The sequence below is a fragment of the Amblyraja radiata genome, chromosome 10 (assembly GCF_010909765.2).
Source record: "Amblyraja radiata isolate CabotCenter1 chromosome 10, sAmbRad1.1.pri, whole genome shotgun sequence".
NCBI classification, from domain to species: domain Eukaryota; kingdom Metazoa; phylum Chordata; class Chondrichthyes; order Rajiformes; family Rajidae; genus Amblyraja; species Amblyraja radiata.
Genome location: NC_045965.1, coordinates 48478189 through 48504060, shown reverse-complemented (window position 1 = coordinate 48504060; position 25872 = coordinate 48478189). Strand labels below are relative to the sequence as shown.

Here is a 25872-nt window from a genome sequence, read left to right as displayed (position 1 = left end):
AATTATTACATCTTGGTATAGACCAAACCATATGCAGCAGTATATTAGATCTTACTAAATCAATGCTTAGCGCTTCAAGATCGTCTCAGAGCACTTAGCCAGAATAAAGTTTTTTAATAAAAGGTGATTCATGGATTTGGCAAGTTCTGTTCACTCTCACCTCGCTGTTCTCCTACAACATGGCAGGTTTTAAGCCCTGCCACCAATCTGGACTGGTTACTGAAGTTAGAGATGGCTTTGCACAGCAAGCTGGCTCGAGAAGATCTGTTCTAGGTAACTATGGATTATTTTTTAGTCTGGGTTTTAGTCTATCCTTCCCCAACCCAGCTAATAAAAAAATCTACACGATTCAATTTCTAATGTTATATTTCCCCTGCACTATATTAATAAAAATGTTTCTATATACACGAGTCATTGTGAAGAGTTGCAATAATATTGACTGAACCAAAGCCAACTTTTGGAATTGAACACATGAAAAAGCTGCACAAAAATATTTATTTAGGCAATTGGGTGTAAACCATCTCATACCCAAGTAAAGTCACAACTACCCAAAACCAGTCTCACAAACAGCCCCTAATACTTACTGCATTGAGTGAAATCAAGGAAAGCATGAAATTGAAGTAGTCACTGTGACTACTTTTGGAATTGAACACATGAAAAAGCTGCACAAAAATATTTATTTAGGCAATTGGGTATAAACCATCTCATACCCAAGTAAAGTCACAACTACCCAAAACCAGTCTCACAAACAGCCCCTAATACTTACTGCATTGAGTGAAATCAAGGAAAGCATGAAATTGAAGTAGTCACTGTTGAAAACATCTCTGTTTTTCATGAATTTCAGATTTTCATCTCGTACCATCTATTAAAGACAAAACAAAAAATTGCACTAGCAACAGCTACATGTAATTTGACATATTTCTGTTACTAATGCAGCTACTAATATGTGGTTTCATTACTGCAGCATCATAAAAATGTCCTTTTTAGGCCTTCAAGGAGGAAGTTGCCAGGACTTTAAGGCCTGAGCTACAGGGAGAGGTTGGGCAAGCTACAACTTTATTCCTTGGAGTGAAGAAGGATGAGGGGTGATCTCGTAGGGGTGTGCCTGAGGGGAATCGGGTAAATAGAGGGGATTGGGTAAATAGACAGTCTTTTAACCAAAGTAGGAGAATCAAGAACCAGAGGTTTAGGGTGAGAGGGGAAAGAATTAATCAGAAACTGAGGGGCAACTTTTTCCACACAGATGGTAGTGGGTATGTGGAACGAACTGCCAGAGGAGGTAGTTGAGGCAGGTTCTATGAGAACATTTAAAAGGCATTTGGATCGGTAGATGAATAGGAATGGTTTAGAGCGATTTGGCCCAAGCAAAGGCAGATGGGACAAGTGTAGATGGGCCATTTTGGTCGGCATGGGCAAGTTGGGCCAAAGGGCCTGTTTCCATGCTGTATGACTCGAAGTAAATTTAGCTATTTTGAGACAATTTCTATTAACACCAGTTTACATAGAATAAGTTATTTACAAACCTCAACCCTCTTTCCCCTGCAAGGAAATTCCTTTGTTAAACCTGCATTATATTGTTGGTTTGTTTCTGGCATTAGCCAATTGAAGTACAGAAATATATTGGTTCTGCCTTTGCTATTCTTGAGGCAACAAATTCCAGACCCTTTTCACAATTTGGGTGAAAATATTTCTGTCTTCTCCACTAATTGTATGAAATCCCTTTCCTATGGTTTTGAACCCTCTCTTAAGAGAAATAGGCCCATCCTATTTACTCTGTCTGGGCCTTTCATAATTATGGGTCTCCTTCACCTCTTCTGTTCCAAAGAAAATGCTCAGGTTTCTGAATCCTTCCTCATAGCTGGCAACATCTTTACAAATCATCTTCCTTGATGTATTGATGATTTGGTCATGAGATATACTTTGATACAAAAGCACAAGATACTTCATTAGTAATAAAGCACTTTGTAATAACTGAGATTTGTGAAAGTTCTATATAAAGGTTGGTATCCCTTTTATCTGCAGTTTAGGTGACCTCAAGTGAAATTTATGGAATTTTTCATTGTCTCAATCAGCACAACATAGTATCAATGAGCTGTTTCCAAACTGCTTAATTGCAGACTTAGCTGACTAAGATGTCTTAGCTTTACTTTAGTTGAATATTATGATCAATTAAGCTTCTTACCTGGTAAATCCTGGCTGGCAATTTTTCAACAAAGAGTCCCTTCTTTTCTCCCTTCCTTACCAGTTTGGTCAACAATAAAAGGCGGTCATTGTTTGGTCTATGAGGACGAGGGGATGACTGGGGCGAAACTTCAGGTGAAGAGGGTGCAGATCTACCCAAACAACAGATTTTTTTTCAGATATACAAAAGAGCAAATAAATCAGCGAGCAATCAATAGTCTGCTTAATTTATATTCAGCAGACTATTTTTTTTAAAGTGTCTTCTATTTTGGAAAATAATGTCCATAAAATCATTAGAAAAACAGAAATGTTTCCGATGATGGAAATAAAAGAAAATGAGAGAAGAAAAAAAAAAACAACTAAATTTCAGGTAGGTGACTATCCATTGGGATCCAGTGACGTACCAATGCAAGAGATGACAATGCACAAAAATCCACAGCATTTTGCAGAGCAGTTAGTTTAATAAACAAAGAATGCCCACCTGGGTATTTGGTACGGGCAACCTTTAAGAAACAAGGGTGTAAAATACTGAACTGAACTGGCAAAGTTGGGTAGTAAATAGGCAAAGTTACAGAATGAATATTTAACAAACATTGTGGATTGTTCATTACTTACAAGGACAGATCCTCTGCCTCCTGCCGAACAACACTAACTCGACTTTTCTTTGGTAAAACTGGAGAGTTTTGGTCTAACATTCGCTGGTAAAATAACATGTAGGCATTCCAGTACCTGCGACGGACTTCAGGGTAAGGATTTGCTGAAAAAGTAAAATTTAATCTTAATAAAAAGTTGTTACATTCATTTAACCTTTTTGTTTACTTTAAACATACTAGCTAAAATAAGTAAAAACACAAAATTATTTAAAAAAATTACATTAAGGCATTAACATGATTTGCTTTGAGTTCTGCATAAAATAATTTAAGTCCATAGCAGGATATTGCTTGGTTTTGGATATTTCAATATATTTCAATTCAATAAGATGCATCAACACAGCCAAAGATGGAATATGTAGTTCTTTCCAAATGACTGTACGGTTGCGATGAACCATTTTAAATCCCTGCCTCTCTGATAGTGAGCGAGCTTTCATAATGCTGTTAAGTTCAAGTTACATTTACATCACATGTACCAATTGGTACAGTGAGATTTGAGTTACCGTACAGCCATACAAATAAGAACACAATACACGGTAAGAGTTCACTATAGATGAACATCCCCCACATCAGAAACACGTCCCACAGTGAGGAAAGGCCATAATGTTCAGTCATCTTCCTCTTTGTTCACTCGTGGTCGGGGCCTTTGAGCCCTCCGCAGTCACCACTACAGACAGCCCGATGTTCAGGCCCTCTCGCTGGGATGATTGGAACTCCGGCGTCGGAACAGATCGGCACACACTCGTGGCTTGGATTTTCCCGAAACGGCTGCTTCCTACCAGAGACCGTGGCTTCCGAAGTCCACAGGCCAAGCTGGATGGAGATCCAACACTGGCAGCCTCCGGCAAGGGATCCCAGACGTCCACAATGTTATAGACAGCGCCGCCCGTGCTTAGATGCTCTGCAGACCACAGCTCTACGGTGTTAATCAGCAGGCCTAACACTCTGGAGCTCCAACACAGCGGTCCCCAGCAAGGCATCGTCCAGCTCCGTGATGGTAATTCAGTGCTGCGCTGCTGCTGAAGCTCTGGCCGGTCTCCGGCAGGAAAGGCCGAGCCAATCCAGTTTGTAGGCTACGAGGGGTGTGGGGGCGAAGATGCGACTCGGAGAAAAGATGCATCTCCATCCAGGTAATGACTGGGAAAAGGTTTCCCCCTATTTCCCCCCCCCCCCCACTAGGAAAGACTAAGAAACCTTTAAAACATAATTTTAGACACACTAAAAATAACAAAAAGGGTGAAAGGACGGACAACTGCTGGCGAGGCTGCCACACTCAATGGCACCACCCGATGGTCAATTGGAGCATTCTATGATTTTGATCCAGCGAGGAGTAAGCAAAGTATTTGGAAGGGATGGCTCATTTCTTGACATATTGCCACGTATCAATCCAAGTATGTTGCTTTAGCAAAAAGGAAACAAACTTATGACGGAATTTGGCGGGTCAGACAGCATCTGCGGAGGCAGAGGGATGGTCAACATATTGGGTTTAAGCTCTGCATCAACTGAGTGCCGAGTTCCTCCACCAGCTTGTTTTTTGCTCCAGATTACAACATCTGTGGTCTCTTGTGTTTCCAAATATGTTGCTGTCTGGGTTTTGTTGTATGGACAATTTTATAAAACTGAAATTCTCTGCAATCATCAAGCAGTTCCACTTTTAACCACACGATGGAGATGGAAACTGATTAGCTAAAGCTAGTTTAACCCTGACACTTTCTCAAAATGGTCCTATGACTGAAAAGATTGGTCTCATACAAACACAACAATGATTCCAATGACTGGATGGTATTTATTAATCGCCATTTCAACTTTGTTTGGGATCCTTGATGGCCTGATGTCATTATCCTGTCCAATCTTTTCTTAAACAGATAAATTGACTATTTATATTTAACCACCATATACTGGAGGGAAACCTGTGTTTCTGCAGTTGAAATAGAACTAATGTTGGCATTCAGATAGGAAACTGGAGTAATTGTGTTACTTGATTTAGCTTTGCCTGGTTTGCCATTCTGTAAAATTGAAATTACCAGTTAACAGAGCAAAATTGTTATGGCAACAGAAAATCTTCAAGATGAGGTGGCTCTCCTTTTTTGGTTATTGGGCGATTCCCTATGCATGAATGTATAAGCAAGATAAGCGGAACTGAAGAGAGTGAAAAAAGGAAATAGTTCCAGGCATCAACCCTTTATACTTCCTGCAATTGAAAGTCAGACTCTGGTCAAATCATTAATTCTACCAACTGAGAGCAAAATACCTTTGACATTTATATTTTTTTCTGGTATAAAGCCTTTCACTCTCACTTCAGCTTTTTCCCTTCAAAGGATTCTAATAGAGCTCAATGATCTACTTCATTTATGTCTCTTGAACATGTTTTGGACTTTGACCACAGTGGTCCACAGCTATCCCATCTCCAATCTGCCACAATATTGAATACCTAATAATCTGTCAAAGAGACTGCAGATGCTTAAATCTTGATCAAAATCAAACTGCTGAAAAAATTCAGCAGGCCAGGCAACATCTGTCACCAGTCTGAAGAAACCTGAAACATCTGTCCATTTCCCTCCACAGATGCTGCCTGACCCGCCGAGTATTGCCAATGATTGGTTTTGTGCACGATTTGTCAGAACAAACTGGTTTCTGCGTTTTATACCTCTCATTATCTGTCTTTCATGGATAAACTAGAACATAGATCTTCTTCTTCTTGCGTATGGCGTGCACAGCCTAAAGTTGTAGGACAACTTGTTCTATTTGATCTTATTTGATTGTGCACGCCGGGTTGATTGCATTCGTCGAAACAGGGCAGATCACGTGAAGGTTGCAATCTCCCATCCCAGAATATAGATAAAGTTTGTGTTTCGGAGGTGGCCGACTGGGAGCTCTGGGCCGCAGGGTGTGCTCGGCCCGTCCCAACGTCGGCGTTGCGACCATCACGACCAGAGGGCTTGAACATTGGGCCATCCGTAGCGCCAGGGCCCCAACCATGGATGAACAAGGGATGAGGAGGAGGAGGACTGTCTGAACTGTATTGCCTTCCGCCACAGTGAAGAATTCTGTGGTGGATGTCTGTGTTGAATTATGTTGTGTATTATGTCCTTTTTTTAAATTGTAATGCTGCATGGTAAATTCATTTCACTGTACCTTATGGTGCATGTGACAAATATATTTGAACTTAAACTATCTTGTCTTTCTTTCACTGCTGGTCAGGCAAAAGTCTTGTTGGTTTACAAAAGAATAAACTCAAAATCGTACAGGTTCCCCAGTAACTTACATTGATCATACACTTTAGGTCTGTACTCTCCACCAAAACATTCAAACTCCAATGTCTCATCATTTAGATCGAACTCATCTACCACCGTGTCATTGAACTTGTACCATTTCCCTTTGCCACCAGCCCTGCGGAATCAAAAAGTTGAAAGTGAGCCCAGAAACAAAGCCACATTCTCCACATTACTTACACTTCTAATGTTGTTACCTTTCACAATTCCTGTTTTTATAGTTTTCAGTTAACATCAAAACAATAAATATCAACTTCATTTTTCACCCACCTTCTGTCCTTGATGAACGAGTAATAGTGTCCAGCATGTGCCTGACCACTATGAACAATCACTCCAACCAGCTCATAGTTTTCAGTTGGGGCACCTTTCTTTCTTGGAGAGCCACCACCCACGTGATCGCCTGCTTTGCCGTTTTCCCCATGTTCAGAAGAGTGTTCTTGCCGTGCCATTCCAGACACCGTGTAGGGCTCCATGTTTAGAAGCCAAGGAAACTAGAGAAAACAAATGGATTGGAATGTGGGATAACTAATCACACGTGTACAAATTATAAAGACATCAGTGGGAATGAGCACCATCATTCAACGGACAAACGTATATACTCAATGAGCAATAACTCAAATTGGACAGGAACATCTGGATCAGTGGTAAGCTGCCTCGTCCTACTTGACATATAGAAAAGTAATGAACCTTTCTTTGTGGATTGCTGGCCTTCTGATTCCAAATGTGGGAGTTGCTATATGACATTGAGGCCTTGTCATGTTGCTGTCAAATGACTGGGAAAAGGCAGTAGACATGGAGCAGAAGGTCTGGGGAGTAGGACGGGGTCAGACCAATCATGGCCCACAGAGATGTGAAAGATTTTGCCAGTTAGTGAAGTCAGACACCCATGTGATGCCAACTACAAATGTTCTTGCCGAGTTTAACATCGTGGAAGCAGGGATGTTTCCTTTAAATAGACTGTTTAGAATCACATGTCACGTTCTCAGAATAAGGGGCTGGCTGTTAAAGAAAACTAAAATTAAAATAAATCACCAAGATAGTTTAACAATTAAGGCAAACTTAATTTTTTTAATGTAAATTACCTTATACTTCTCCTTTGCAACCATTATTTTTCATTCAACACATGGGGTTGGTCCCTGTATCAGCTCCATCTTGGTGCAGTTCATGGGGCTTATTTTTCAGCAATATCAGCTAGGGAATTCAGCAAGTTCATGTCTCAGCACTGTACTCTGGAGTACAGCACTGGGGAAAAAAGCCAGAAACTTCCTGATACTTTGGAAGGGATCGATAGGAAAGCCTTGGACAGACATGGGCCAAATGTCAGCAGTTGGGACTAGTGGAGAGGGGGCATCTTGATCAGCGTGGGCAAATTGAGCTGAAGGGTCTGTTTCCATGCTGTATCTTGGAGGGGGTGCTTTATGTTAAGTAAGAACTGCCAATATTTCCTGATGTTTTTCAGACAAATGACTTTCAATAATATCAAAGCAATCGTCAACTTTGTGCTAGGTTTGATAATAAGTTGGTCTTTGTTTGAAATGTTGTTACATGAATATGTAGGCACGGTTTTCAATTTCACAATGAGTTGAGGGTGATGAAGGAAAGGACCGATGGTCAATCTCCAACGAGGAATATTTACAATAGACAGATGAATAAATTCCTAGTTCACCACGAAAAGGGGAACTAAACACTTTTGGAGAAGTTTTATGTTATCTGATTCATAGCAGATATCAGTCATGACCAACTTAAAACTTGAGCAAGACACTGTTCAGAACAACTATCAGTTTATGTTGGTGGGGTGGACTGCACCAACTGCATTATTACATGCTGACTATAAAAAATAATATACAACAGGTATTGTAGAATAACAATGCTTCATAATATTTAGTAAAAACAAATATGTAGTTCATCAGCATACACCAACATTTGTAATAGATGTTTGCAAAGTCTCTGGCCAATGCCGTATACAAAAATGGCCAGAGATAGTAATCCATCCCTTTCTTCACATATGTCTATACCACAGATTCACCCAAGATACAATTGTTCATCTAGAAACCCAATAGACAATAGACAATAGACGCAGGAGTAGGCCATTCGGCCCTTCGAGCCAGCTGATCATCCCCAATCAGTACCCCGTTCCTACCTTCTCCCCATATCCCCCGACTCTGCTATTTTTAAGCCCTATCTAGCTCTCTCTTGAAAGCATCCAGAGAACCTGCCTCCACCGCCCTCTGAGGTAGAGAATTCCAGACTCACCACTCTCTGTGAGAAAAGTGTTTCCTCGTCTCCGTTCTAAATGGCTTACTCCTTATTCTTAATTCCAATCTAGTTCATTACTAATTTTGGATTTAACTAAACCAATTTTCAATATCTTGCGTAAAAAATACTTTGCATGTTATGGCAGAAAAGTTAAAAATAACTATTTATGTCAGGGCACTCTGACTTGCGAAAATGGAAAACGAGCCAATGGTCAGTGCAAATTATATCCAGTTTGCAGATAACAGCTGTAACAAGTGGCAACTTACAAGTAGTAATAATAAAAATCAACCAGAAACAAAAATATATTTGTCAGATTGCCTCATGATTTTGCTCATTTAATTAATATGGTTTGCTCAAGAATACCAACTTTAATCTCCTCCCAACCATAAAGAATCAGCACTAGGTATTAATTGCATATTTACCCGTATTTGTTCATCATACTTGATAGATCGCCCACTCTCCCAGTCAAACCCAAATCTCATTAAATGGATGACTAACACACTTGGTAGAGATTTGATGCACATCCGCTTCACTGTCGTCCTCTGGAAGACAAAGCACAACAGTTTAGGAGCATTACACTAACAATGGAGGGAAATACAAATCCATAAAATATCAGTAAGTTTCAACTCATCACTCTCCTCTTCAATTATCCCCATTACTTTGTTTGTCCTTTCCACAGACATTAACTGAGTCTGAAGAAGGGTTTCGGCCCGAAACGTCGCCTATTTCCTTCGCTCCATAGATGCTGCTGCACCCGCTGAGTTTCCCCAGCAATTTTGTGTACCTTCGATATTCCAGCATCTGCAGTTCCCTTTTGAACACATTAACTGAGACCTGTTGTCCAGAGACCAAGACAGAGTTCAATTCTCACCACAGTACGGGTGAATGAAATCCATCTGATAAACGATCTTCTACCCAAAATATTAATTGTTTTTCTTTTCATAGATATTGCCTAAATTGCTGAGCTTCCAGCAATTTTATTTGTTATGTTTTTGATGGGACGAGTCTAATTAATAATCTAGAATAAAAGATAATAATCTGGAATAGAAAGCTAATATTTATAAATGGTGACTATGAAACATCCAAATTGCTTTAAAAATTATTCACCTGGTAGAGCGGCATCTTTCAAAGCAAGAAATTGTCATGCTTTGCTGATATGGTCTTTGTGATCCAAACCCACCAAGTGCTGGGTCTTAATATGGCCTCTGAAATGACCTGATGACCCACTCTTTAGCAGGATGAACAGGAATGGGCAATACATGCTGGCCTTGCCAACAATAGCCAGATACAGAAAAATGAAAAAGAACAAAGCTCTCTGGTTAGTCTAACCAATAAACTCTAATGCCAAAACATACATTGCTGGGACGTGAATTTCAGATACATTTCACACCATATCCAAATTTGAACTTCATACTTTTGCTTACATTCAATGCAATAACCTCCACACGTGGGAAACATCAGTCTAAACTTATTAAGGCAGCCGGCTTTAATGTCCCCGTTAACACCTCACCTTCTCTTTACACTTCTCACAGTAGTATGCATTGCCTCCTTCAAGCACCTCGCCTCTTACAAACTGATCCAGTGATATTTCCAAGCTTTGGCATGATGTTACTCCCAGGTTCAGGGCCATGAATGCTTCCTCACGTTCATATCTAAGGGGAAAGAAAAAATGTATCCAAGGTCATAGTTAGCTGACATTTGCTCCAACGTTGACAAATGTTGGGGATTTACCTTATGGGAAATTTTTCTAACTGAAATTGGCGTATAAATTCAAGGTGACATCCAATCAGGAGCTACTGAGATTTAAGAGTGCTATACAGCATGGAAACAGATCTTTTAGCTCAACTCGTCCATGCTGACCAAGTTGCTTCACTGAGCTGGTCACGTTGACTTTGCCCGTACTCATCCTTTCAAACCTTTCATGTACCAGACTGATTCCTGGGACCAGACTGATTCCTGGGATGGCAGGACTTACATATGAAGAAAGACTGGATAGACTCAGCTTGTACTCGCTAGAATTCAGAAGATTGAGGGGGGATCTTATAGAAACTTACAAAATTCTTAAGGGGTTGGACAGGCTAGATGCAGGAAGATTATTCCCGATGTTGGCGAAGTCCAGAACAAGGTGTCACAGTTTAAGGATAAGAGGGAAGTCTTTTAGGACCGAGATGAGAAAATCATTTTTTATACAGAGAGTGGTGAATCTGTGGAATTCTCTGCCACAGAAGGTAGTTGAGGCCAGTTCATTGGCTATATTTAAGAGGGAGTTAGATGTGGCCCTTGTGGCTAAAGGGATCAGGGAGTATGGAGAGAAGGCAGGTATGGGATACTGAGTTGGATGATCAGCCATGATCATATTGAATGGCAGTGCAGGCTCGAAGGGCCGAATGGACTACTCCTGCACCTATTTTCTATGTTTCTATGTTTACCTACTAAAGTGTATTTTCTGGTTGTACATTACATGTACCCACCACCCCATGTGGGGAGAAAGTTGCCCCTCTATGGAAGTTGACAACATGGACTTCAGTAAGGTCTTTGCAAGATCTCACGTGGTTAACAACTCGAGAAGATTAAAGTACATGGGATCCACTGTGATTTGGTAGTCTGGATTTTGAACTGGTTTACCCATAGAAGGAGTGTAGTGGTGGAAAGGTGTAATTCTGACTCGAGGTCTGTGACCGGTAGTGTTGCACAGGGATCGGCGCTAGGATCTCTATTGTTTGTGATATGTACAAATGTCTTGGACAAAATGTAGATGGAGTTGCAAGCAGTGTAGGAAGCAAGTCTAGGATGCAGCAGGATACAGATTTAGTTACAGATCTGGACAAATAATTGGCAGATAAAATTTAATCCAGGCAAGTGTGAGATGTTGCATTTTAGGAGGTCAAATGTAAGAGGATGATGCAGTTAATGGCAGGACCCTTAACAACATTGATATACAGACAGTTCTTGGGTCCAAGCATTTAGAGTGGCAAAGGATGTGGTAAATTATTCCTTTATCATAACATTAAGTTTTAGAGGTCATGCTGCAGCTTTATAAAACCTTAGGTTTAATTGGATAGGAAAGTTAAGAGGTTCAATTGCATTCAAAATATTGTACCAAATTCCAACCGTTTGTCAAGAGTGTTGGTCATTTTATTGTCAATTGAAGAGTACAATGTAAACTGCATCATGGAATTAAAACTTATGCCACACTGGTTCAAATATTCTGTGAAAGCCTAAAGAAAACCTATTAATGCTGTTACTACAAACGGTGCCTCAGGAAGGCCGTCAGCATCCACAAAGACTCCTCACACACCTTGTAATGGACTGTTCGAACTCCTACCTTCTGGCAGACGTTACAAGGCCTTCTACGCCCGCACCTCCAGGCTGAGGAACAGCTTCTTCCCCAGAGCTCCAGCTGCTCTGAACCGGCCCTGCTGAGTGCCCCCCCCCCATGAACTGTCTCCCTTGGATGGTCACATCGCACATCGACCCGGCAGACACATTTGCACTTTAGACTGTTTTACTGTTCTTTTTATAAATCATGTTTCTCAGGGTATCTAAATCTGAATGTTATTAGTTGTTTACGTTATGACATCGGATGGAAGCTGCATACCAAATCTCGTTGCACATATGTGCAATGACAATAAAAGATATTATTATTATTATTACTACCCTCTTCCAAGAACCTTTCAAAATTACAGAAAAAAGGCAGAAGAATTAATAATCAGACAGGCGGCAGCTAGCTCCTGCTCACAGATTTGCTGTAGGCAGGCAGGGCAGAAGGAGGAGCCAAAATCTTATAGATGTTGAACATTCCTGTGCGCAGGTCTCTTCCCCAGTTAGTCCTTATCTATATAGTGCCTTTGCACAAAAGTCTGAAAAGATGTTCCTTACCTCAAAACAAAGAAGTCAATGAAGGATTTTTTTTAAGTACAATAATTTCCTCTTCCTCGCTTTAAATAAACTTAAGATCAAGTTCCAAACTCTTTTCTATATAAAATCTTTTATTAGTTATTGTACTTACAGTTACTTAAAAGACAGTTGTTTAACTATGTGGGAAAATACTACTGACCTGTGAGGACAATCTTTGCAGATCTTCTGGTCAGAAAAAATACCCTGGAAAGTGTTCTTAAAAAACTGTTCACGTCCAAGTTTCTATCGAGAGAGAGAAGAAAATTGAAATTTGCGTTGTGCACACAAAAGAAGGAGAATGTATATATGGCTCTCGCAAGTCTGGTGTACTTACCTTAAGATGCTCATCCAGCTGATCTATCAGACTGGTAAAAAACTCGTATGCATCTTGTTGCTCACGGACGTACAGCTCCTTGTTCCACATTTTAAAAATCTGAGGATATGACAAGAATGTATCCAAAGAATTAAAAATATTTGCTGAAGAATTGTCTGGACACCCTTTATCCCATCGTGCTATGGATTGACAATCTTTCCTCTCAGTTGCAATGGTCTTGACCCAAAACATGAACTTACACCTTTTGCCTCAACAGATGTTGTTGACCTGCTAAGTTCCTCCGGCATTCTTTTTTTTTGTTCTTTGGACAATCAGTTAATTGGTCAATTATGTTTGTACTATCTAATACTGAGAAGCCAGAAGATATAAGTTTTCAAATCACTTCCTATGCAGGGCTGACGTAGATTAACAGCTGAAATTCCCATCAAATGTCTTTCCTCAAGGACGCGCTGAGATTACTAACTCAGTAATGGAACAAGGACAGGGGAGTAGGCAGAAAAGAATTGACTCATTTTTGGAAGGACACATACACACAGCTAATTTTATGTGAAGGTGTACACAAACATCCATAATGGGAAAAAAAAAGTGATTACTGGTGAGACTTGTGCATTGCTTGTCAACAGCACTCTTCTGCCATTTGTGCACTACTATTTTTATAACTCAGTAGAACGTCAGAAAGAGTAGAATATCAATGCAATGGGATAGAGCTGTGACAATTTGAAGAAACAGACAGATTTCAAGCCAAACTGGTTACAGCAAAGTGACAGGATGTGGATGGGGTCATTGTTTGTAGTATTTTGGATCCATCATTTCTTGAGGAGCGGGCAATCAGGGTGAATGGCAATATCAAAGAACCGGAGTCAAAGACGGCAAAAACTAAAGTTTGGACAGCAGGCACTGAGTGCTGACAAGAATATGGGGGAAACAACTGTTTTGATAATTGGTCATGCAACATCCAGACATTTCAAGGTTGAGATAAGGTACAATGCAAATACAGATTTATTTATATCAAAATTATTTTTGATTTCATTTGTTTTGCCTGCTATAAATCTACAGATGATTCAGCAATCCAATTAGCACTGTTCATCTCGTCATTAAAATTCATATTCAAGTCAGTACCTTTTCTCAGTGTCAAATCAATATTCCCAACTGAGTCTAATGCACATTTACTGTTTTGGCAATGGCCACAAATCAATTGCTTTTTTGAGATCAATTACACCATTACATTAGGTTTTAAACTACATTAATTTCCCCAATATTTCAACCGTTTTGGCACACATAACTACTATTGCACCCATCATAAAGTTTGGCACCTGCGCATTCTGAATTCAGCGGAACATAATAATAGCATTTTCTCAATGTCATTCAAAACCCTTAAGGTAGGCTTCATCTTTGCCTGATTATCATTGTTGTGCCAATAAACATCTTAAAACTTTTCACGAAACAAATTTCAAACGTATTTTACCAAATAAAATATTCAGTGAATTAAATACAATTCCTTATCATCCTCAAGGTTCTAACCTTCCAGAAGGTCTCCGGGACATAATATTGCAGTTTACTTTCCATCAGATGCCCAAAGAGGGATTGAACTTGATAAAACACATTTTCCTCTGGATTCTCATCATCATCATCATCTACTGACAACATTGCCTACAAGGAGGTGACAAGAAAGTGAGAAAAATCAAAATTTGCCTACTGTGCAGTACTAAATTAACAACAGAGCAGTGCATATTCCCTATTTTTATTATTCATTAAGGATGTAGGTGTTTCTGCTAAAATGGATTAGATCATAAGACAAAGGAGCAGAATTAGGCCATTTGGTCCATCAAGCCTGCTCCAGCATTCAACTAAGGCTGATCTATCTTTCCCTCTCAACCCCATTCTCCTGCCTTCTCCCCAAAACCTTTGATGTCTTTACTAATCAAGAACCTATAAATCTCAGCTTTAAAAATACCCAATGATTTGGCCTCCACAGCCACCTGCAGCAATGAATTCCACAGATTCACCACCCTCTGGCTAAAGAAATCGCTCCTCACCTCCACTCTAAAGTTACGTCCTTTTATTCTGGTCCTGGTGTCTCCCACTACTGGAAACATCCTCTACACATCTACTCTATCTAGGCCTTTCATTATCTGGTAGGTTTCAATGAGAATCATCCTCATCCTTCTAAAGTCCAGCGAGTACACGACCCAAAACAAAAAAGAGAATGTGGATTATTTTTTTTGGAACTAAATTGCTAAGGAAGACCATGAGGGATGGTAGTGGCAATCATAAATCATAGTCCCCTTATACTCAAGGAAAATGTCCCAGTTAGTTTTCATCAACTGTTTGCTATCCATCCATTGAAACTAAGAATGGCACACAGTGCAGAGACTGAAAAATAAACAAGGTAAAATAATAACATTAAAAAAAATGACATTACCTCTGGCAACCCAGGCTGCATGTAAAGTTGTTGAAACACTGCATTCATGTAACATGTAGCCCCTCCATTCTTCAATCCAACAAACCCGGATATGGCACGACTGTCAACAGGTGGCAAGTACTAAATGCAAAGATCAAGCATTATCAAGCGTAAATTAAATCTGCATCAATTCAGTCATAATCAAATATTCATGTAAATGGAGACCAACCCAAGTACAACATCATAAAAATGAGTGAAAATAGCAGATAAAACATGTGCTAAATGCATGTAAAGACATCTTGGATAAAAGCTAATCCTTGTTAGGAAGTAAGACTTTCATTAGAAAATCATAAAAAGACAATTTGAGAATAAATGAAGGCAATGCTAAAAAAATGCAACAAGTTCAAAGCAACAACATTTTTAAAATGTTAAAATTCTTTTCTGATGGCAAATACAATTAATGAGATTCACAAATGTAAACGGAGCAAAATTGAAGGGAGAGAGTCTGCAAGGACTTAAACACAAAATCAATCCCAAGCTATTGCCATCCAATTTTCATCAATTATTAGAACATATTTTTTACTTTTTTAAAACATCCCCTGCTTTAATGAGAAACTGCATGATGTATCCAGGGGCAGGTATTTACAAATTTGTAAAAAGGCAACTGAGGTGTTATTGTTTTAAAATGAGGTGTACAATATTCCTTTTTTGTACTTTCCGAAATTTTTGATAGTGACAAATGATAAAGTAATTATGGCAATACACCTTGCACATTAAGACCATAAAACATAGGAGCAGAATTAGGCAATTGAACCTCTCTCTCTCTCTCTCTCTCAGCCCTATTCTCCTGCCCTCTCACTGTATCCTTTGGTGCCCTTTAATCAATCAACCACCCATCTCTGCTTTAAAAATGCCCAATGATGTGGCCTCCACTGCCAACTGAGGCTATGATTTCCACAGATTCGCCACCCTCTGGTTCAAGAAATTCCTCATTTTTAGCCAGATGAACAGGTGCTTAAATAGGCATCATCTATATGGGACCATCTTCAGTCACAACTGCACATGGTCAAGAGCTCTCACAGCTAGCAGCATCTGGCAGACAATGAGTGAATTGCTGTCATAAAGTAATTGAAACCAACCTGAATCAGTATTTCACTTACCTCAAATTCCTTTGTAAGTGCAGGGTCAAATTGGTGGTGCATGGAAAGCAGCTCATTGGAGATCAGCTGGAGGTTACTCAAAGAGCTGTCTGCCAACATGACCAGAACTTCATAAGCAGCTAGACGACTATTAACTGTACTGCACCTAAAATAAAATAAGAAAGGTTGGATCAGACTTAAATTTCAGGCAAAATCGAGACTGGTAGACAGGACAACACCACAACGAATTAGAATAAGCTGCCTCATTATAACCAGGGTTTAAAATAATTGATCACACGTACTTTGGATGGAAATCCTGTTGACTAATAGAGCAGCTCCCAGCTGGACTGCTGCTGCTCAAGATAATTTTTGAGGCACGGAACAGGAAATCTTCCATCAGTTGCTTGATTAATGATGGTCCTGAACAAAATTAAAAACATTTGGTAAGATCAAAATCATTTCACCTCGGGTCTCATTTCAAAAACCAACGCAATTCCTCAATTAGTAATGAAATTCAAAGAAACACAAGAGACTGCAGGTGATGGATACTGGAATAATTAAAAAAACACTGCTAGAGGAAGTCAGCGGGTCAAGCAGCATCTTTGGTGGGGGGTGGGGGGGGAAAGCGTACGGGGTTGAAGGAATTTATGCTTTGGGTTGAGACCCTGCATCAGGGCAGAGTGGAGAGGTAAGACAGCAAGTATAAAAATCAGAGGGGTGAGACGTAGGCCAGTAGGTGATAGGTGAACTGAGAAGGAGTGACGGATAATCGACAGAGGAACCAGATAATGAGAGTTTGAGGGCTGGATACGGGACGCAGGTGGGTGACAGGTGAAACAGATAAGGAAAAAAAACACATGAAGCAAGGTCAGGCAAAGTAAATAAGTCAATCGTGATTTGACAATGGTCAATGCTGTAAAAACAATAATGTTTCTAACATCTGCAAATATTCAATAAATCCCAACACACTCAAATTAAATAATCTTTTAAATAATGAGAAACTAATGAACACAGTACACCCAAAAATGCTCAAATAAAAATAATTACATTAAAAAATAAGAATACTGATTTTTATTACTTATGGCCAATCTCCCTCATTAAAATCAATAGAAACTAACTTTACTGTGCAGACCTCGACTGTGCATAGGTTGTTTCTACCAATTCACTACTGTAGGTTGTGGAGACTGTTACTTCGTGAGGTGCAGGTATATTTCAAGGGATGCCATCATTAGAACATACCGACTAACAGCAGCAAAGTGCTGGCAGCAAGGTTGGGACATACAAATGTATGAACATCTGCATGGATATCCCAAATTAATGAAGGACCATCTCAGCTTGGAGTCCCCATAACAAATGACAGCTCACATCATTGCAATAACAACCTTGAACAGTTCTTCAAAAAGGAATTGGGAGGCTTTAAAAGCAAAAGGTGTACTTTGTGAACCATGATAGATTTCAATGGCAAACTCTTTGTTTAATGGTAGCATAAGCATAGTTACTTATCCTTTATTCATGACAAAATACTTTCCTCAAGATACACAATGTAAACAAATTTTAACATTTACTTGCATTTTACATCATAAAACTAAGTAACAGCAGGCTATTTTTATCAGAAATGCAATAACCATAAAGCTTTGCCTTGGAAATATACTCATCAAATGTGTATTACATTACCATCTACTGGCAAAAGAATCATACTGCACAAATAACTGCCAGTTACAAAATGTGCAGCAATACATAAAAGTGGAACTTTCCATACATTGGATGTGGGCAACTAGAGAAGGCCTGCAGGTAATTAAGGAAGGTTAATTTCACCGCAATAACATTTTTCCCCCTTTGCCTTAGGCACTTACCTCAAAATTCAATGTAACTCACAAAATAAGCATCTCACCATTTCAAAGCACCAGTATCCATTATCATATTTCATTAGGAATTAATAGCAGAAAATTATTACTACCCTTTGTTAACCACATTATCCAACTGGGTTTAAAAAACAATCTTGATGCTGTTTAGTTCCCTACTCAAAAGTCATGGGAAAAATACAGCACATCCCATTCTATAGACAGTCAGAGTAGACCATTATTCACAATTTATGCACAAAATGCCGTTTCTCATCCCAGATGGCCCCATATGGACCAATTCAACACAAGAACGGAACTGCAGCCAATAATTATTTTCCAACTTTGGCCTTGTAGTCTCCCATGTTTTATTCTAACCTGGTACAAGATACATAACAATAGGGCAACAATGTTCACTCTGTCTCCCTCCGTCAAGAATGAAAGTAAACCCACTGAGCACCTGGTCTTTAGATTTGATACCTGACATAGTTGACAATCTTTTACATGGCAAAAAGGTGAAGTGCTAAACTAGCAACATTTAGTTGAGCAGTGTTCTTTGGGAGTATTTCTTCCCATTGCTTCTTGACTATATCAAGTCATTGAATGAGAACGTTACTGTAAAACTAGAGGTAGGAACAATACAGATGTTGCTAAGTGTGGGGGAGGAGAGAGGAAATGGGATAATACCTCCAGCAAAACACAGACAGAAATATCAGAACTGCTACTTTGTTCATTATATCAAAATCAGTTTGCTAAAAATAAATTAAAAAAAAAAAAAAAGTCGCACAAGTTGCTGCAAAGATGAATTAAAATTACCAAGCAATTCCTTTTCTGGCCCACTCAGTGACAGTAGAGTTTTGATAAGATGCAGATGTCCAGCAAGCAAAACATTATCCGACTCGCTTGTCTCCGATTCTGCAGTCCACGTAGGCTCAAAGTTATCAAGCCAGTTAACCTCATCTTCCAACATGGCAGCAGGGCTAATATTAAGCTGTTCCATTTCAGAAGCTTTAAAAAAAAAAGTTTAACGTTAATGATCATTGCTGAAAAATAGAAATGTGCCTCGTCTTGAGATCACATGCCACAACTGGGTAATACATAACTTCTGGTTAACATATCCCAAAGTCATCCCGAGCATATGAGGAACAAGTAACCATACCCCTCTCCCAATCTATGCAATGGTAAGCTTCATGCGTGGGGATTTTAAAACCATTTCCAAAATGGTGTGAACCCTGGACACAAAATACTTCACGAGAACGCAAACCTCAAATCAGAGAAGTTTAACGATGGAAAAAAAGGTAAAATTGGACCCAATTCCTAAATTCTATTCTAAATTGGGAATTGAAATCTTGCAAGGCACACGGCAAAAACCTCACAAGACCAGCAGAACACAATAAATGATTATGTATAGAGACCCTAGATACCACTATTATATCCACTAGAAAGGAGAACACCAGAATAGCTTTAACAAGATTTTAAGTATGGAGGATTTTGGTGGAATGAATAAAATAAATCTGTCTGAATAGTGATTCAAGAACAGGGGTTTATCAATTAAATGACAACCAAGAATGGCAAGAGGTAAATATAAACATTTGTTGTTTTATTCCTTATATTGACAACTAATAGAGTATTAGAGATAAACACAAAATGCTGGAGTAATTCAGTGGTCTGGTAGCATCTCTGGAGAAAAGGAATAGGTGGCGCTTTGGGTGAAACCATTCATCACCTATTCATTATCTCCAGAGATGCTGCCTGAACTGCTAAGTTACTCAAGCATTTTGTGTCTATCCTTGGTGTAAACCAGCATCTGCAGTTCCTTCCAAAGCACATTAGAGTTCTTCACTACTATCATAAAGCACCCCTTTTAAGGGAACAACAGGGAAATTTGAACGAGAGGAAAAGAGAGTGCAATGCGATTTTGTAAAATAGGGTAACCTTTGCATTGGCTTTGCAAACTGATAATCTAGATAGGACAGTCTGAATGGGCCATGCCAGTGCTGTGAACTTATACAATGTACGAGATTAACATTATTTTTGTGTTAGGTTTGTCATGTTTCCCAATGTGCCACACAAAATTCGTGATGCGCAACTATCATGTAAAGAATTTAAATTTAATTCCACTAAAATAAACATGAAAGCAATAGAGCAGTTTCATTTCTTTTTGTTGTTTTTCAAAGACACCACTGCAGTTGTAAATTCAGAATATATTCCATGCAGACCAAATAAGTTACTAAAAGATCATACTGAGCATTTAAGTCAAACTTTTATCTTGATCTGCAAAACTTACATGTTAAGTCGTCTAATAATTGGCAACGCAAGCCAAAATATTCAGTACATTGGGATAATAGTCTGAAAAATAAATGAATGATTTGCAATTAGGATAAAATGAAAAATATATTTTGAAGCATAGCATCTTGAAAGTTGATGTTGTTCAAGGAAAGCTATGCAGATATAGGAATGTTTGGTGAACATTTGTGACTTTGTCGGTGCCAAAACGTGGCAACACTTGTGTACTGCTTAGGCGAGGTCTGCTACATGATTTTACTGGGTTGTATGCAAAATAAATCATTTCACTGAACCAAGGTACATGTGACAACAAAGTATCATTGAATTGAAACATTGAATACATGCCTCAGTAAAAGTGCAGCACTGCATTAAAGGGTCCATATGAAGAACATATGTATTCTGCTGAGAATAACTCAGATCTGGACACCTTCAGATCTATAAATCTTGAACTATAGGAAGATCCAAATCAACCGAACAATGATGTAACAAAGGTACACAAAAATGCTGGAGAAACTCAGCTGGGGTGCAGCAGCATCTATGGAGCGAAGGAAACCTTTCTTCAGACTGATGGGGGGTGGGGGGAGGCGGGGAGAAGAAAGGAAAAAGGAGGAGGAGGAGCCCGAGGGCTGAGGGAGAGGTTGGAAGGGGAGGAGACAGCAAGGGCTAACAGAATTGTGAGAATTCAATGTTCATGCCACCAGGATGCAGACTCCCCAAGGATACGAGGTGCTGTTCCACCAATATCCGGTGTTGCTCACTCTGGCCGTGGAGGAGGCCCAGGACAGAGAGATCGGATACGGAATGGGAGGGGGAGTTGAAGTGCTGAGCCACCGGGAGGTCAGGTTGGTTAATGCAGACCGAGCGGAGGTGTTCAGCGAAACGATCGCCAAGCCTACGCTTGGTCTCACCGATATAGATCAGCTGACATCTAGATGCAGCGGATGCAATAGATGAGGTAGATGAGGACAAAACAGAGTCCATGATAAGGTTAAAATCAGTTCCCTTCGAAAAAGTTGATCCCAATGATTCAGAATAATTGTCATGAATGGATCCATCACCCGCATCTCCTCTGCTCTTTTCCCCCCTCTCCCCAAATAAACAAGGATAAAGTTCCCCAGGTCCTCACCTTTCATTCCACTTGCCTTCGCATCCAACACATCACACTCTTACATTTCCGTCACTTCCAACGTGATCCCACCAATAGTCTCATCTTCCCATCTCCACCCCTTTCTGCCTTCAGAAGATACCTCCCCCTCCACAACTCCTTAGTTCACTGATCCTTTCCCACCCAAGCCAGCCCCTACCCAGGTACTTTCCCCAGCAACTGAAGGAGATGCAACACCTGTCCCTATACCTTCCTCCCTTGCCTCCGTCCAAGGACCCCATCAGTCCTTCCAGGTGAGACAGAGGTTCTCATGCACCTCTTCTAACCTCATCTACTGCTTCCAGTGTTGCCAATGTGGCCTCCTGTACATCGGCAAGACCAAACGTAGGACTCGGCGACTGTTTCGCTTAACACTTGCGCTCGGTCTGCCAAGGCCGACTGGATCTACCTGTTGCTAACCATTTTAACACTCCTTCATATTTCCACAGTGACCTTTCTGTCCTGGACCCCCTCCTTTGCCAGAGTGAGGCCATGCGCAAAGTTGAGGAGCAGCACCTCAAATTTCGCTGGAGTAGCTTACCATCGAACTATATGAACATTGAATTCTCCAATTTTAGGTAATGTCTAACTTAGTCCCTCCCCCTCTTTCCTTCCCCACACCCCGTTTTCTTCCTTCCCCCTTCGTCCCACCAGGGCCCCCACCCATTTCTCCCCATCACCCATTCCCGCCCACCTTGCTATTTTCCTCGCAATCTGTAACTCTTCAAACCCGTCTCAATAGACAATAGGTGCAGGAGTAGGCCATTCAGCCCTTCGAGCCAGCACCGCCATTCTTAAGATTATCTAACTCTCTCTTTAAACCCGTTTTACACCTATTGCTTTTACATCTGGCCTTTGTTCTAACCATCTGCCTGTCAAACAATCCCCTCGCCTGTGTCGACTTATTACCTGCCATGCTTTGTCCTGCCTTTCCCCTGCCCAGCTTTCTTCTCCCCTCATCCCCCCCATAATCAATCTGAAGCTTTAACACAAAAAGTTACCTATCTGTTCTCCAGAGATGCTGCCTTACCTGCTGTTACTCCAGCACTTTTTGTCCTTTTGTGTATTAACCACAACCTGAAGTTCTTTGTTTCTACAGTATCTTTAACATGAAGATTTTTGTGCCTTATCTTTTGGTGCCTTAACTTTAAGCAGTACTTTCCATTTCTATAGCGCCCTTAATGTAACTAAACCATCAACAACTAGATGCCCTATCGCTGCACAGTTTACGTGCCTAAAATTTAAGGATAATTCTCCTATTTTACATTCTATTTTATAGATTTCTTTCAGAAAATTCACGATGAAACATTATTTGTCCTAAAAATGTCAATTCATTTTATTATAATTTTAATTTTATTAACTCGATACCTACCTTTGGTTGACTCCGCGCATGATGCTGGTTGGGGACCAGAGTGGAAGCTGAGTTGTGAGGACGACATGCAGAAGGAACTGATTAGGTTTCTGTATTTCAGGGCTTGCCGATGTATCCGTTTGACTCAGTGTATATAACTGATCCCAGGCGACCCTTCTAATCTGTAAGCATTAAAAATCTGACGTCATCTTCAAATCACCTACAAAGTCAATCAAACTGTATACAAAAAAAATCCGTATAACATTTCCAGTAAGATCTACTCTATATTTAATTCCAAATTCTTTGCTTCTTTCTCGTCCTATTCTCAAGAGGGTTGGTGAAGTACATTTGCATATGTAGGACTTTTCCATTCATGAGGTATCACTGATAAATAACCAAATTAACAATGGGAACTGAAATACCTCAGAGAGGAAACACTTTTTCTCACAGAATGTGGTGAGTCTGTGGAATTCTCTGCCTCAGAGGGCGGTGGAGACAGGTTCTCTGGATGCTTTCAAGAGAGCTAGATAGGGCTCTTAAAAATAGCGGAGCCAGGGGATATGGGGAGAAGGCAGCAACGGGGTACTGATTTGGGATGATCAGCCATGATCACATTGAATGGCGGTGCTAGCTCGAAGGGCCAAATGGCCTACTCCTGCACCTATTGTCTATTGAAAGTTCACATTCTCTAATCCCAGATGTGATGAATTCTTGATCCCATATTTGTTCAATGAAAAGGTATCACAACAAGGTCGCAGTTGATAAGTATATAATGATAAAAATAGATTTTTATACCACTGTTTCATTTCTTACCTCAGCACTAGGGGAACCAAGCAGAATATCTATGATAAAATCATTCACACAAGGAAGAATATAAAATGAACCTAAAATCAAAAGAATAACCATTGTTAAATTCGATCATCCAATTCCCCAAATCGAAACAAAATCCACATCTAACTAGATCTACTTACAAGTGAAGAGACTGCCACAAGTCACTTTATGATTAGATCAATGCTCTGAGAGATTATACTTCCAAAAGGCAATTACTATTCAGATAAATACCAGCTTCCTTATTGATTCCAATTTATTTCTAATATATCCCAGCTGCTGAATTTAAAATAAATTACTGATGTTTCTTATTCCATATAATATTAGTTTTAGTATGCAGTTAAGTTTAGCAAAGGCAATTGCTGGTTACTGCCTCAGTGTAATCTACTATCTTACATTCTTTGTACTTAAGTATGATTGTGCCTAATGCATAGTAGGATTGCTACTGAACTGTATGCAAACAAAAAAAATCACATTACCGACGTACATGTGATAATACAGTAACATTGAACCATTGGAATTAACTTTCTAATGCTGCTAAACAGAGTATGGATAAAATGTCGGGAGAGGACTCTCCCGACGCCGGAGCAACATCACCCGGCGAGAACGGCCTGGAACATCGGGCCTCCGTAGAGGCAACTGTGGAGGCCTCAATGGGCCCGACTATGGGTGAACTGGGGTTGGGGACTGGACTTTGTGCCTTCCCTCATAATGGGAACCATTGTGGGGGGATGTTCTTTATGTTTAAAACTCTTATTAATATTATGTCTGTATTCCTTCTTTATGTGCTGCAAAATGGCAAGAAGCATTTCACTTCACTACACCTAGGTGTATGTGAATGTGACCAATAAAATACCTTTGACGTCACCTTGAAGAGGATCCAACATGTAATAAAATGATCCGAGTAAAACATTACCTAGTTGCTGGCACCGCAGCTGTAAACATGTAACCAGAAGCGATAAGGCCTCTCGAGCAATAAGAGTATCTTTGGTGGAGACAGAGTGCTGCTTCACACATATGCCTGCATGCAGCGTGGTTGATTCACCTTCACTTCCAGAGCTGCAGGTGCTGCCTGTAGAAAGTTAATTTAGCTGTGTTATTTCATTAGAGAGATTTGTTTACTCCAAAGTCATCTTTAGGTTAATCCAATTGCAAACTTGATACTATTTTGTTAAACCAAAATCACTTGTTGACTTTTTCACTAAGCCGTAGAATCCTCATTTTCAGCTAGAGGGCATTCTAAGATATAAAATTAACATGCCAAATTAAAACTACTAAACCAAATTCCGTGTCTAACCAACTACAGCAAAACAAGAGTCTTACGATCGTAGCCTAACGGCACTTATAGAAACATAGAAAATAGGTGGAGGAGGCCATTCGGCCCTTCGAGCCAGCACCACCATTCATTGTGATCATGGCTGATCGTCCCCTATCAATAACCCGTGCCTGCCTTCTCCCTATATCCCTGGACTCCACTAGCCCCTAGAGCTCTATCTAACTCTCTCTTAAATCCATCCAGTGATTTGGCCTCAACTGCCCTCTGTGGCAGGGAATTCCATAAATTCACAACTCTGGCTGAAAAAGTTTCTCACCTCAGTCTTAACATAGAAACATAGAAACATAGAAATTAGGTGCAGGAGTAGGCCATTCGGCCCTTCGAGCCTGCACCGCCATTCAATATGATCATGGCTGATCATCCAACTCAGTATCCCGTACCTGCCTTCTCTCCATACCCTCTGATCCCCTTAGCCACAAGGGCCACATCTAACTCCCTCTTAAATATAGCCAATGAACTGGCCTCGACTACCCTCTGTGGCAGGGAGTTCCAGAGATTCACCACTCTCTGTGTGAAAAAAGTTCTTCTCATCTCAGTTTTAAAGGATTTCCCCCATATCCTTAAGCTGTGACCCCTTGTCCTGGACTTCCCCAACATCGGGAGCAATCTTCCTGCATCTAGCCTGTCCAACCCCTTAAGAATTTTGTAAGTTTCTATAAGATCCCCTCTCAATCTCCTAAATTCTAGAGAGTATAAACCAAGTCTATCCAGTCTTTCTTCATAAGACAGTCCTGACATCCCAGGAATCAGTCTGGTGAACCTTCTCTGCACTCCCTCTATGGCAATAATGTCCTTCCTCAGATTTGGAGACCAAAACTGTACGCAATACTCCAGGTGTGGTCTCACCAAGACCCTGTACAACTGCAGTAGAACCTCCCTGCTCCTATTCTCAAATCCTTTTGCTATGAAAGCTAACATACCATTCGCTTTCTTCACTGCCTGCTGCACCTGCATGCCCA

At 40.1% G+C, this 25872-nt stretch overlaps 1 protein-coding gene across 1 annotated transcript in view; it reads right to left on the bottom strand.

Annotated features, from left to right (window-relative positions):
• usp24 (ubiquitin specific peptidase 24) overlaps window positions 1-25872 on the bottom strand; it is a 138688-nt gene that overhangs the window by 35673 nt on the left and 77143 nt on the right. The window contains exons 36-53 of the mRNA XM_033028759.1: window positions 24494-24649; window positions 23563-23633; window positions 22771-22931; window positions 20256-20317; window positions 18785-18976; window positions 16433-16550; window positions 16152-16296; window positions 15013-15132; window positions 14112-14240; window positions 12591-12689; window positions 12417-12499; window positions 9870-10011; window positions 8782-8901; window positions 6374-6594; window positions 6097-6221; window positions 2797-2938; window positions 2183-2333; window positions 767-862 (exon numbers count right to left, since the gene is read on the bottom strand). Coding sequence (XP_032884650.1) covers window positions 767-862; window positions 2183-2333; window positions 2797-2938; window positions 6097-6221; window positions 6374-6594; window positions 8782-8901; window positions 9870-10011; window positions 12417-12499; window positions 12591-12689; window positions 14112-14240; window positions 15013-15132; window positions 16152-16296; window positions 16433-16550; window positions 18785-18976; window positions 20256-20317; window positions 22771-22931; window positions 23563-23633; window positions 24494-24649 — 2333 coding nt within the window. The remainder of the gene's footprint in view (window positions 1-766; window positions 863-2182; window positions 2334-2796; window positions 2939-6096; window positions 6222-6373; window positions 6595-8781; window positions 8902-9869; window positions 10012-12416; window positions 12500-12590; window positions 12690-14111; window positions 14241-15012; window positions 15133-16151; window positions 16297-16432; window positions 16551-18784; window positions 18977-20255; window positions 20318-22770; window positions 22932-23562; window positions 23634-24493; window positions 24650-25872) is intronic.